At 38.4% G+C, this 14781-nt stretch overlaps 1 protein-coding gene across 2 annotated transcripts in view; it reads right to left on the bottom strand.

The window, feature by feature from the left end:
* The window catches only part of col2a1b (collagen, type II, alpha 1b), a 37065-nt gene extending 24551 nt beyond the window's left edge, over window positions 1-12514 (bottom strand). The window contains exons 1-10 of one of the 2 annotated variants that reach the window (XM_072452050.1): window positions 12214-12514; window positions 9345-9560; window positions 8019-8035; window positions 7741-7773; window positions 5998-6030; window positions 5705-5758; window positions 4101-4202; window positions 3173-3250; window positions 1774-1818; window positions 422-475 (exon numbers count right to left, since the gene is read on the bottom strand). In XM_072452050.1, the coding sequence (XP_072308151.1) occupies window positions 422-475; window positions 1774-1818; window positions 3173-3250; window positions 4101-4202; window positions 5705-5758; window positions 5998-6030; window positions 7741-7773; window positions 8019-8035; window positions 9345-9560; window positions 12214-12301 (720 nt within the window). In that variant the 5' untranslated portion in view covers window positions 12302-12514. The remainder of the gene's footprint in view (window positions 1-421; window positions 476-1773; window positions 1819-3172; window positions 3251-4100; window positions 4203-5704; window positions 5759-5997; window positions 6031-7740; window positions 7774-8018; window positions 8036-9344; window positions 9561-12213) is intronic. The other variant, XM_072452051.1, reaches the window with a different exon arrangement.
* Window positions 12515-14781: the final 2267 nt, after the last annotated feature.

Raw genomic sequence — 14781 nt, forward strand, 5'->3', positions numbered from 1 at the left:
CTGAGCTTCTTTACAATATAAGTTCTGATTTAGGCCCAAGTTAATCCTATGATTATACCTGATTTAGAAGTATTCTTCACTCTTGCTTACACAAAGTAGATTAAGGTGGTCATTAACATGTAAAATGTTTGAGAGCAGAAAGGGTTATAAAGTTCTTATTGACTCCTAAACATTACAGTGACTTTTATGGATCTAAACTAACTAAAGATATACAAAAAAATCTGCAAAATAACTGTATATATTTTGACAAAAGTTATATTGTCATATTATTTTATAGTATTACATTTTTTATTACATAAAAAAAGGATAGTAATGCAAGGCTTGTCTAGTGGAAGAGGTGTTTTCTGAAGAAAGTAAAAAAGAGGCCAGGGGGCCGTAGTCTAAACAGAGGGAAATGTGTAAAGTATAATTCTTTACTCACAGCTTGTCCGGGCTCTCCAGCTTCTCCTGGGTTACCTTGGAAACCTTGTGGTCCCTAGGATGAAACAAAAACATAATTTAATAATTAATGCAGACATAAAAAAACACATATTACAAAAAAGAATGTCTCTCTTAAGCCTGTCCTTTAGTTGGTGAATGTGTCGACGGTGTCTTAGTCGACCACATATCTATATAATTTCTATAATAACGATTTATTTACAAAACAGCAGAAGAAAGCATGGAGTGACTTAACTGGAGGTTTAGGAGTGAATGAACTTTAATCTGCTTTTTCACTTCTCTGTGTACATGAAAGTTTTTGGCATATTTTATTTTACAAATTTGTTTGTACTACACAAGTTTTATGCCACCAGTTATGCTTTCTTTTCTTTATGATCATAGACGGTCTACTGAATACCAGAAAACACGTTGAAACAAGTTGCCTGCCATTGCCTACAACTTAACCTTTTTCCTGAGTAGGCGGGGCGACTGAAGGTAGAGAACATCAGAGTGTTTGATAGGCAGGTGTTTGTCTGATTGGTGCTGTTGGAAAAAGCCCTAGAGCTGCAGGGACAGAAGCCGTGCCCCCAGAGAACAGGCCGTAGTTAAACAGTCACAGGGATGAGTACACACACAACGTACGAAGGCTAATGGTTTTAGATGACATGTGTGCCATTTAAGGATTTCTGCTGTTTTTAGAACTCTATGAGAACAGTTGTTTGCTTCTGGACAATTCAAATAGTACTTGTAGATGGTCACAGTATTTGTAGATGCTTACTGTACTTGTAGATGGTCACAGTATTTGTAGATGCTTACTGTACTTGTAGATGGTCACTGTACTTGTAGATGGTTCACTGTTCACTTTCTGCACTACATTTGTAAAATCAACTGTAAATTTGTGTACATTGTAAGTCTATTTTGATTCTTATTTTTTTTTATCTTATAGCCTATTTCTATTTTTCCTCCTATAGTAGATTTTAATTGTTTTGAATTGTTTTTATTTTTGACTTATAAAGGTTGACTTATAGGTTGTTTTGTCATTGTTCATTGTTTTATCCACCAAAGCAAGTTCCTATGTTTGTGAATTCTGTTCATTGACAATGGTAATAAACCTTTTCTGATTTAGATTCTGATTCTAATTCTGATTCACTAGCCTGGATTGAAAGACAGATACGAATTCACCCAACACATGCATCTTGGGGACGGTCTCCAGGATTGTTGTACGGCATTTACTTTAGCACATTAAATTGATCCATTTCCTCTACATTTCAAAGACAATGACCCAAGCCAGATAAAAACACCATACACACTGACCACTTAAAGCTGCTTTATGTGTGAAATATGCAGTGTACTTACAGGTGATCCAGAGGGGCCAGGTGGTCCTCTGGGACCCATAGGGCCCTGAGAAACAAAAAGAGACAAGATACAGCATCAGATGATCTGCAGAATCATAATTACACCAACCACACACTGTCCAAGGAGCCTCCCTGGCTGATGTTCTAGTCATATCACAGATGCAAATGAAAGTCTTGTCCACTTAGATACTGTCAGAACTTATGAATCACCTGCCTTACCCCAGAGCTAAAACTCTAAGCTTGGCTTGTAAAATACATAAATCCTTTGAAATTCTTCAAAGTCTTGAGCTGCCTGTACCTCTTATTTTTCAAGTTACTTCTCTCCCTTTGGCGTGTTTTGAAGTGCAAATGTCACTAGTGGCAAATTAAACAAAGAACAAAACAACACATCTGCACCTGCTTACATAAAGTGTCTTTTCTGTATTGTGATAATTATTGTGTTTTTTTCTTTGAACACAAATACCGGTGTGGACAATAATAGACAATTATTGTGAAATAGTTATGTCTCAAACATGGCAATGTCTTCCTTTGTGCATGACTGCTTATTGACAGTCTCAGAGGGTGGGCCAAATCTCATTCCTGCTTCAATAATGAATGTATAGTATTATTTTTGAAGGCAGAGGTTTTGACAATTTAACCTGTAAAGCTCTCTTTTTTGCAAAAAAAAAAAAAAAATCTGGGATAGCAGCCAAAAGCAGCAGGAAGCTCGGGGGTCATTGGGTGTGAATAAAGTGGTCTTTCAGTGGATGTGGGGAAGCTGTGCGACAGCAGCCAGACACATCTCAATGTGGCTTTATGCCTTCACAGCCTATGCCTGTGTACTTGGACATGTTTTTATGAGCTTCATACATCTGACTATGAGGGTTGGGTGGTTTTAGTGGGGGCTTCAGTTCTGTGGTGGGCTTTCCCTGTTTCCCACTAGACTCTACAGAAAATATGGGCTTTCTTTTTAGGGGGTGAGCAGCTCATAGACGCATGTGTAGAAGGTGCTCCAAATCCAACCTCCCTGTGTGCTCTTGGTACGTCCCAGGCAAGCTGCCATGCCAGTGGAGAGTTCGCCAAATGTGGTTCCACAATTTATAATTAGCTCTTGTACTCCATTTGAAGGATTCATTTCACAGTAGACATACAATACCTTTAATCCCAAAATGGTAAAAAAAAAAAAAATGTCACCAAAGGGTTAGAGTCCATATATACGACTTCATCATCATCTTTGTGTTCTTGTCGTCTTCATAGTTATACATCCCATACGGTCGTTTTGTTTTTATATTGAATTTGAAGTAATTTACACATAGGGCAAATACACTTCTTGGATAAAAACACAGTAGAATCCCACATCCATGTTCCACTGTGCCAGTGCTGTTTGGAATAGAGTGGAGTTTGGGGTCTTCAGCGCTCACCATTGGTCCTTGCATTACTCCCATCTGTGCACCGCCAGATTTCTCATCGAAACCACCAGTCATTTGAGCAGCAAAGTTCTGTTGAGACATAGAAAGACATACGTTCACAATAAAGGTCAATAAAGGAGTGTCCCATTTGCAAAAAAGAAAAATGGAACATTCATTCAAATTACAAAATCAAATATCTAGTAGAAAGTAATAAAATGTTGTGTTTAGTATAATTCTGCCTAAGATCTAAGTATTGCTTCTCATGAGCAAGGACAGCAGTTCACACAGCCAAGAATATTAGCCCTTTGTAGAGTTTTAGCTCGCTCACAAGAGCCTATTTGTTCTCATCGCAAATTATCCCTCTAATGCCTGCTGTCCGCTGCACAATTTTGGGCGTCTGTGTTGACAGATTACAGTGCGTAGGGATAAACCTGAGTTGCGGCTCAAAAACGGGCACATTGTGACAAAGATTAAACTTCCATCGAACCATTGTATGACAAAAGACGAGCTGTGATTTATATCAAACATGTCAGCATTTTGGACTGTGGGTGCAGAGTGAGTCCTCTTACTGAAGCCCACAATTAATCTCTGTCTAACATGCGACGCTCTACAGTAAACACAGAACGGGAACAAGCCTTCATCACCATCTTCAGACCACACCTCTATTACCCAGAAGCCTGCGTATACCAGCCTAGTGATTGACTCGCTCGACCAGCCTTCCCTCCTCTTGTATATGCTTTTCTTTCAGCCTTATCTTTCCTTTGTGTGACATCTTAATATAGTAGAAAATGAAATCAATTATGCAGTGGACACCAGGATTGAGGTCTAATTCCCCAAATGACTTTCTCTTTCCAAACTTTGTCTTGTATTTTTCTGATTTCTGAAGTCTATACCAAGAATAATAATTTGAATTATAATACAAAGAAAACCGGACACTTACCCCTCCAAGTCCAGGAGTCCCATTAGGTCCGGGGGGTCCAGGAGGGCCGGGGTTACCGGGGGTGCCAGGCTCACCATCTCTGCCACGAGGGCCAGGGTTTCCCTACAATCAACACATATCATGAACAGATAGTATGTCCATAAAGGAGGTTATAGGGGCCAAAATATCATTTAAGAATGCTGAAATTGATCCAAACAATTACTCTGGATAAGTAGGAAGATAACTGCTGAAGTACTGAGTAACTCTTTGGGTGTAAGAGTCTAGTCTGTGTTGTAGCAGTGATGTAATCTGGCAAATGTTACATCATGTGAAAATGCTATTTCCAGTAATAGACTATAATAAACGTGTGGTGAGTCGACTTGAAACTACGTACACACATAATGATTTATCATTTATTTTATTAACCTTAACCTAGGTAAGAACTCTTTGAGATCGAGACCTCTTATTCTTGTTCCTAAAGTAACTGATAACCCACCTGTGGTTTGAATGTAACCATAACAGAAATACATCCCAGGCAAGTTTTTCCATTCATTTTGACACAAAAGGTTCACTATTATGTGACCCCTAATGGTTGTACTGGTCATAATTGATGCCAGTAATAGTAAAAAAAGTACAGCTGAACTGTCAATTCTAAACAATACAGCTAAAACTAAACACAATTTTACCTCTAATTAGATTTCCTCTTTATATATAATACTATTGAGTGACAGCACTTAAAATATATCGACGCAACTGAGCTCTTAAAACCCATTAATAATTTGCTTCTACCTACACAAAGCAAGTGAACTAATATTTTACTCAGGAAGTGGCTTGCTGAAGATTTATCAGTGGCCCTTCTGGCATACCTGTGTGCAAGTAGTGACATATTGCCCTTTGAGGGAATTAGGAAGAATGTGTTGAACACCTGAAAGACTTCTAATAACAGAAAAGAGTACCGCTGTATCTAAATATGCATACAAATTAGCTACACAGTGTAAATTACTGGCCTGCAGTCATTATTTCATTAGCAAGTCTTGTTACATTACATAGATGATAAAAGTCGCACAGGACTAGTTTACACAAAGGGATCGCAAATTGACCCTCAACAGGTAAATCTGTAAGAAACAAACAAGGAACAGTCTTATGGATGCTACAGAAAGGAAAGTAGCATCTACTATACAATAACTATTTGAACATTCCTTTACTGCTTTGAAATGGTTCATTGTATGTGGTATTGCAGTAAAATTACACTTTTCTGGGAGGAGATCAGAGATGTGATGTGCCTCCTGATGGCTAAATGTCACTATGTTTGAAGAAAGAGCACAGACCTTACACAGATGTTATCTGTTCTACCATTAGAAAGGATGACATATGTACTGAAGGGCAAACAGTAGTGTTTGGGGCTTTTTATTTTGTTTAACAGAGATTTTAAGTTGCAAAGTTATATTTGTGTTTTCACCCGTTTGTTAGGGAAAATGGTAGAAAAATTACATATTCTTCTACCTGTTTGAACGTAAACTAATACCACTGCACCTGTCACATTAACTATTACATGACCTCCAGGTCCACACAAATTTATGGGTGAAAGGTAAATTTCAGTATTATGGGCGGTATTTACAGCTTACCTTCTCGCCTTTGTCTCCTCTTGATCCGCGCTGTCCTTGCTCTCCTGGTGGGCCCTGGTTCAAAGTGTAAAGAGACATCAGTGCAAAGTCCTGAGGTGATACAGTCTCTATTTAGAACTTTAGAAACAGCTGTAACCTGTCAGCTTTTATGTCCATTTCCTATCACAGACCCAAATTACGTTTTATACTATTGACACAACCTCTAAATAGAAACACTTGAGAAAGAGTTCTCCAGAAAATAAATGGTTTATTATATGGGTTATATAAAATAAAATGCTGAAGGCAGTGCATACCATTGGGCCACCTGGTCCTCTTGGTCCTACAACCTATAAGTGTGAAAAAGAGAAAGTTTCATCACATTTCTGTTAAATAAAAACACATAAAGTTGAAACATCAATGTAACCTATATTCCACAGTACTCCCCTTTTTACAATACATATTTAACAGTGATTCATATTTGTTGTGAGGATGCATATGCCTCTTTCACCAGAGGGAGCGTGTTAATTGCTAAACTCTTTAAGCAAAGGCATGGCTAAACAACAAACAGAAACAACTGCACATTTCCAGCCATGTGTGTCTTCTCCTAAACCACTTCCATGTGGGTGTCGCTACAGTGGCTGCTCCAGGGTCTTTATGGAGCAATTGTAAACAGGTTGTATTATACTTGGCTGATTTCCCCAGGACATTGACTTCTGTTATTTAATTTTGTAATTTTGAGCTTCTGCAAAACTGAAAAGAGACTATTGGCAACTAATGTGAAGGGATTTTTTCATAATTTGTTGCTCTCTCCATGGCATAAATAAATCTATAATATTGTCTTTTTTCAATTCTTTGATCATGTGCAAATCTTGTGTGCGTCTATTTTGTTATATTTGTTTGAAGGTGGAATGGACAATTTTTTGGCGCCAAATCGCGTGGACTGCCACGTATTAATCATAGGATGCACCTACCTGCAGCCTCGTCAGCTCGTCCCCAGGAGAGCAGCATGTTTCCCTGTGTCTAAGCGCATGGATCTATCATAATATAGTTCCCTCAGTGTACAGGACAAAATTAAGACAGAGAAAGACTGTTCGAGCAGGCTCAGAAAGAAAGAGAGATGCGATGCGATCCGTCACGCTAATAAACAAACACACGTGTGGCCGCGAGGCTTTTCTCTGCTTCCGCACCAGTTCTCAAACCGGCAAAAAATCGTCCATTACGCCTTTAATTGTTGCAGTGGATACAACCTATTTACAGGTTATTTTCAACTGTGCTATTATAACGTTTTCTTGTAAATCAAATAAATGTATCACGCTCAGAGATTTGACCCAAAGTGAATGACGTAAAGAAAATTGTTTAGTTTTAACTGTTAGTTCCACCCACTTCCACTTCCATCCCTCACTCTGATGTTGGATCATGACAGACAAACATCTGCCAGCGATAGTCAATCACAGGCAGTACTTTCCACATAGTTCTTATCAAATTTAACTAACTCAGCTTCATTTTTGTACATTGCATCAGGGCAAACAACTCTCTAGGACAGTTATAGACAGGCAGCTGTTACAAAAAGATTAAACTGTTCAGACAAATAGGGGCCAGAAAAAGAAAAGAAAGGCAATCATTCAACAAGTATTAAACAACAAGGAGCCGTGCATTATATTCCTTATTACATGGGCAATATCCTTCACTCTCAACTTCTTTCTCCAAATGATTTTTTAATTTCACTCCTTTTTTAATCAATTATGGGTGGGAGGTATTGAGAAAAATCCTATATTTTTTTTTTGCATTGTCTCTATAATAATATTCAGATAACATGAGGTCATTTTTAATAGTTTTGACAATAGACGGTGTAATCCCTCATACGTGCAGGACTATTCCATTGTTGTGAGTTATGTTTCAACTCTCATGCAATCTGATCAGATGACCATTATAGTTTATCACAATGTTCTCTCCAAAACAACAATTGCAATATTTTTGGACACATCTCCCACCTCTACATGCACTTTATTTATCTAGGTACCTCTTTGAAATAAGTTGTAATGCATTTGAATACTTACATCAATAATGTCTCCGGGTTCACCTTTCTGCCCCTTTAGTAAAAAATAATAATGATATAAATACCAACATTAACAATAGGTTTTCAAAGAGTATTATTAGCCCACTATGTGTCAGAGGAAGTAACTATTATCCAGCAGCTTCCTTCACATCAAAGTCTCATGTAAATCCATAAACTACAAGACTTGAAGCTGATAAGGGCATGGGGCAGACAGAGGATAATAGCAGGTGCCTTTACTTCAAAAACATACCACGTACAACACAGATGCATTTGACTCACCTTAGCACCTGGGACTCCTGGCGTGAGGGACAAAGAAGGAGAGACCATGGTTAGCCGCTTTCCGTGTACAAGAAATACAGTAAATACAATTTTGTCTCGGGTTGAATAGTTTTGCAAAATAGCCCTGATACAATCTTTTAATTTTCGTGAGCTTAGGGCCAGACTTGACTGGCCAGTTCATCACTGTATTACTGTTGTACCTAAATTCCCATAAGTATAACCATCTGGAAAGATTAGAATTTGCCTTTAAAGCAAATCAACCAAATTAGCAAAGGCGCAGAGATGCTCAGCTGTAACTACATTGTCACATCTCAGAAAGAAAAGTAAGAAGACTAAAAGCATTAAAGACCATATTAGCAGACAGGATTTCTAGCATATTATAGTGCACAAGTGAAAGCCAACTCTATGTAAAACAGCAAAAACAAATGACTAAAAGCATTGCTGAAGCATTTATCTACAGGAAGGCAGTGTGAACAGTGTCACTTCTGATTTCAGCCATGCTCCTTCACCCATTTTTGTTGACATTTCCAAGTGGCTCGACAGTTGTTTGAATACTGGGGGCCCTTATGCATCACACTTCTGCAACAGCTTTAAATGTCCCAAATAGCCCCTTGAAATATCCTCAGTTTGGTTTTACTTGATGTGGGAGCTGCAGAGAGCTCCACAGAGAGAATATAGGGGAGAAATGTGGGGCCTTGCCTGCTGGTATTTCCTTAATCATTCCCACATGTCTTCATGATACTAGTATGTGAGTATTCAAACAAGATGGGGCCAAGGTAAATCCAGCTATGGAAATATATATAGGTGGAGGTGGCATGAGGCTGAAATCACTTAAGAAGTGCCATTGCTGTTAGCGTGTTCTCATCATGTGTTTGCTTTGGGGATAGTCAGCTGTTTGTTTGTTATTTTATGTAAAGATTATTCAGAGAGAACAGAAAGGGCACATGTGATATTCTGCAAACTTTATGTGAGAATGTAAAAAATAATGCGTACAAATATTCAAAAATTATCAAATTTGAGCTAATCCCTGTCAAACTATATGATAAACAAACTAAAATCAATGTTGAGATATGCTCTATTTGGTTTGTTTCTTCGTCAAAGCTTAATGAGAAGAAGTGATAGTCAACATCAAGATCATTTTCAATTGGGAATATACATTTAAGTCACTTAATTTGTAAAAATAAAAATAAATTAAAAAAGTACCCTTTCTATTAGATTAGCCTTATAATGATATAAAGTATTAAATGCATGAATGTCTCTATCCACCAAAGTAAACATGTTTGAACAGTAATTTATTTATGATAAATGTGATAAATAAATTACGACCGATGGGTGTAGATGGGTCAGGAGCGCAGATAGGACAACACTCTCCAAATGGGATTTCAGGTTTGGCACAGTCTTTGAGCTCCTCGCAGACTATCTCATCGCACAGGACAGTGCCAGTGTCACACACACAGATGCGGCAGGGCTCAGGTTTCCACACATCTTTGTCGCTATAGCGCTGTCCATCCTGTAAACAGCTCAGCTCATCCTCCTCCGTCACTGCACATCAGGCAAAGGAAATTGTACATCAAGCAACCTGTTACTTGGGGGGATGCAAACTGGTTAAAATTCACATGCCAATTATGTAAATGTAACAATAAAATGAAAACTAAAATGAAAACTGGATTGGGATGATAGCTGGTCTTCCTCTCTTATACTAGTCATACAGTTCATGTTAAAACATTATGGTTCCATGTGTTTGAAATGGGCCGTAAACACTAGCATCAATAAATCCTTTGAGGGCTGTGAGAGAAATGACATTACAAAACACACATATACATGACAGAGGTGGGAAATATATTGAAATGTAGATGATATTTTGAATGCTGTTTTCAAAATATTGAATATTTAATATATCATTTCTAGTTTAACAAATGCTATAAAAACTGCATTAAAATATAAATTAAAATGTAAGATAAGGGTATAGGGTCATATTTCTAAAATGTTGTGGTGGATTTACATAATATTGTCTGAATGTCATTATTGGAAGACTTGGAATTGGAAGAGATACATTTCATCACCCACCTCTAATTGACATGATCATATAACAAGTCTGTCCAGATGTATGTATACAACTACATGCATACGGCCATAATAAAACATATTACATGAAGAGATGCTGTTAATTATTGTTTTGTTTTTTTTCTTTCCCAGAAGTCAAGTGGATATTCAATCAAGTGAGCGCAGTCTCCATAGTCCCCACCAGGAGTCAGTCTAACACAAACAAACAGCTGGCTAGAATCAGCTGAGTAAGACTTGAAGGTCCAGCAATAAGTTCACACAAGAAAGTGAAGTGTGCCTGAGTTCCTCCACAGGTTAAATATAGACTACAGAGTTTACATTGTGGGAGACACCCCGATGGATTCCAGAGCAAACAGGCAATGCATTCACCAAAAATGTCCATTTAAAACACGAGCAAATGTGAAGTTGTTCTCAATACTCTTACTGTACTGGGCTTCAAATGACTGCTCATATGAATACCTTGCAACGTTTGTAACTGACCTGCTCACTTTCCAATCTGGAAGTTTCACTAAGAGTCAACATTGAGCAAATAACTGTGCAGAGTGTCAGAAGGTTTGATGCTCCAAAAATGAAAGACCCAGGCACAGGAGTTGCACTGTAAGTGGTAATATTTACGGCTTAAGTCCAACTAAGCTGGAGTTTACAGCACAATGAATGAGGTCTTTTTGAGCCAGCATAGTGTGACAGTGTGGGCAATTCACAAACTACTGCCATGAGCAAACATAGTGTGGAGCTTAGGCCCAAACAAACACAGGCCCAAACAAACTCATCTCCCCCGAAAATGTAAATGTTGGTGTTGATTAGTCTTACATAATCTACCATAGAAGTAATATTGTACCTGTTTTAAAATAAAACAAAACATGGAATAATGACTACTGGGAAAGAAACTCAACGCCACCAAATAAAATGCATCATGGTGACAAAATAATCTTAAGTGTGCATGTTTAACTCCTAGACAAATAAGGGTCCCTGTGATTGGATGACATTAGCATTAGCATCATTATCATAATTTTTACAAATTCACAGAATAAAAGTCTGTCTCCAGTTAGAAAAATAAAAGCCAGTATTATATTGGAGGCCTGCACATGGGAGAGAGAAACCTGAGACACCAGACCTGAGCTTATACCAACTCCAGGCTCTGCTTCTCATGAGCCATCTAGTTTTTGTTCTCTTTGACAGACTGTGATTTAAAGGTTGCAGCTTCAGGAGCACTGAAATGTCCAATAGATTGAATTCCCCATCACTTCTCTCCTACACCTTGGCTCTGACTCAGTCTGGCGCAACTGTCACCCTTTTTGATGATCTTTTAAGCAGATGGAAACCCTGAAATGATATGGCAGAATTCTGACCCTAGTCTAAAGCCATACCTTCAGTTGTAAAACCTCTGGAGGCCAAAATACAGCAATGACTACTCTAAATATCAAAGTACAGGTACAGCACAGGTAATAATTAATAAAACGACTCTTCCTAACTTTCATTGCTTTATGGCTGTTGGTCCACTTCAGCACCTCAGCAAGCTGGGATTTGCCTGAATGCTCTCTGACAGAAATGGAATGTGAGCATTTTTGTCTAAAGGCCCTTGAGCCCGACCACCTTTCACTTCCCCCTGCCCCCTCCACAATCATCAAGCACATTATAGAATAAGAATCTCGAGGCACGCACAGTTGTCACAGGTGTATGAAGCCTTCAGGAACAAATAATGCCATGAACCTTTCATTATAGCATGATTGACAATCAGAATGCAATTGACTTCATTCCAGTGGAGATAAATAAAAAAGTGATGTGGAATAATCTCCAATATAATCATGAACGCAAATGTTCGTGCGTAATGGTTCTGCCTCCATAACTTACGCACATCCAAAGGCATCTACTCTACTTTCTATCTTAAAAACGATAATAAACTAAACATTATCTGCATACATTTACTTGTCATTCACTAGTATTATTCAAGCGCATCTTTCTGCAATAAGAAAGCTACATTTACTGTGCGTAAAGCTGTGCCACTCGAGTAGCCAATCAAAAGAGCCACATTTCTAAAAGCAGGTGCAAGTTCAAAATATGTGTTTAAGTTAAAAGAAGACATTCTTAAACAACCAATCGCCCCAAATACCACAAAATAAAGTTTACTTACGTTCGTCCTGACATCTCACAACGGTTAATAGACAAGCTTGAGACGCCAAAAGTAGCAGTAAAGTCCTGGAATCCATAAAGCCTAACATGTCTAAATATTAGACATGCAGGGCCCTTGAGAGAGAAGACGAGGAGAGCGCAGCTTCTCTCGGGTTTTAGAATGTGTCCCCAGTTACAAAAGGCAAACCATTCGACACGAGTCACCCCTCAAGTCCTTTGGAGAAATCCTGTGGCGGGACAGTGACCAGCCGCTCAAACTCAGCACCGAGCGCTTCAGGCCAGACGCTGTAGTTTTATGTTCAGAGCTCAGACTACCTTCAATGAATCTTTGGATATTTCCAAATAGGTGGCCGGCCCCTTACCCCCTGTCAAGCTGAAACATGAGCCCCGTCTCCCTCCCATTCTGTCTCCCAGGTTTCATTATCCTGCTCCTGAGGCCGCGCCCCCCCCCCACGTGCTCCTGAACCCACAAACTTTATGGAATAACTTAGCCCCGCCCCCACTTGTCCCGTTCATCGAAAGCGTTACACTGCACAAAAACATGTCCATGCATATTTAAAGAACAAACCACCTGACAGTGTATTTTTTATGTTTAGAAAGGCCTTTATTGTAGAAGGCTACTTATAAGTATTTAAGCAGCTGATTTATGGGGCTATATTCCTATGCCAGGCTGAAAACTTGCCCTTGAGTATTTGATAACCTGATTAACTTGAATTGAGCAAGACCAATTAGAAAGCTACACATGAACTTCATCACCTCCATAGTTAAGCCAAATTACATCATGCTTGTCTTTGTGTTGCACATACTGTACACCAAAAAACATTTCAATCAATTTGTACAAAGATGAAGTTAGTGAATGAAATAAGTCGACCTTGCATGCACTGGTTGAGCTATATTTAACCTGTGGGTGACAGGTTGCATGCATCTTATCTGCGTCCGTCCCCCAGTGCAGTGCAGGTTGTGACCTGTGGGCTTTGCCTGTGACCCCACACACTTTATGGGCAACAGGAGCAGCTGGAGGAGGATAAGTGATTACTTCAGTCGGTCTGTGGGAAAGTTAGTTTTTGGGCCAGGTTCAAGTCAAAAAGGAAATAACTAAATGATCAGTTCTGGTTTGTAACACTGGATGGAGTCAAGAGTCATTACACATAGTCACGCCACTAGTCGGTGAGTTAAGTGGTGGTAACAGTTATTATTTCTGTTGTTTGTTTTCCTAAAAAACACAGGAAGACTGCTCCCCCCCTTAAATCATCTAAAACTACAAGAAGCCGCTTACTTCCGTGTTGAAAACCGCTTTTGTTTATTTACTTCCTTTACGTTACGTCGCCTTTAGAGAGCAAACAGAGGAATTTATTTCATTTGTGCTAAAATGACTATGTGACGCTGCCGACTCCAATATGCGTTCCTTTTTTAGTAACTCAAATTGTTGAATGAAAAAAGTGTGACACAGGAAGTGAAGACCTGAAATGATGGCAAATGAAGGCATCTTTTCCAAATGAGAATAAAGATGACTCAAATCTTTTACAAATTATGTATCACAAATTTGACTAGACAACAAGAAATTGAAAATAGAACTAATTGCCGGTAGTTTAAGTTCCTGATTGACAAATATTGAGCTATTGATAAACGGTTATTAAAAACGAGACAGTGGAAGGCTCTTAGCTGTGTGCCTCAGCTGCAAAGATAATCAGAGTATGGGAAAGGGAGAGACTTGGAGTGAGTGATAAGTAAGGGTCAGTATTTATTCTCTTAGTAACAATATTCTAATATTCCAACAATATTCTAATTCTTTAAATGTCTTAGTTCAAGTTCAAGTATTGCACAGAATGTAAACGGTCCATCAAATTAACTACAAAAGGGCAGAAATATCACTTGTTTGGGGGATCAAATTTGACATTTCTGTCTCTTTTTGAGGTCATCTTCAGATGTTTGACTTAATATTTCAAAAAACAACTGCGATAATGTAAATGTGTTGATACTATATCTATTTACTGTTTGGGATTGTCAAAGAGCAGAAGGAAGGGACACAATTCCACCGTGAGAAAGGAGATTACATGACCTGCACTGTATTTTTTACTATCTCTTGTATACTATATATATATACTCACATTTTACTTTACATAAATGTTTACTTATTTTATTTCAATGATTCGAATCTGTATTACTGTCCTGTTTGCTATTTGCTATCAACACAAACGTTTGCTCAGGACAACGACTGTTTTCACTTAGAACTCACAATTTGCTATTGGCAGCTTTTGCCACCAAAGTGCCAGGTGGAAAAAAAAAATTTGAAAAGTAAAGTATAAAGTATATTGGTGTTCATGATTTTGTGTTTTTTTGAAATCCCTTAATGTGAATGAAAGTGCTGATGGGGGAGAGGGGAGACTCAGGTGGAAACTTCATGAGCATTTGTGAAGTCTGACACACACATTATTCACATTTTTTGATATAAAGTTTTATTTAAAGGTATTTCAGAGACAGTTCATTTCTATGGGGTACTGGTACGTAAAGGAAATCCCAGTGGGAATCTAGTATTGTATTTTTAATCTGAATGCGTTTACTTGACCTC

Source organism: Eucyclogobius newberryi, unplaced genomic scaffold (genome assembly GCF_026437365.1).
Source record: "Eucyclogobius newberryi isolate DKJ021-1_F unplaced genomic scaffold, fEucNew1.0.hap1 SCAF_19, whole genome shotgun sequence".
Lineage (NCBI taxonomy): Eukaryota > Metazoa > Chordata > Actinopteri > Gobiiformes > Gobiidae > Eucyclogobius > Eucyclogobius newberryi.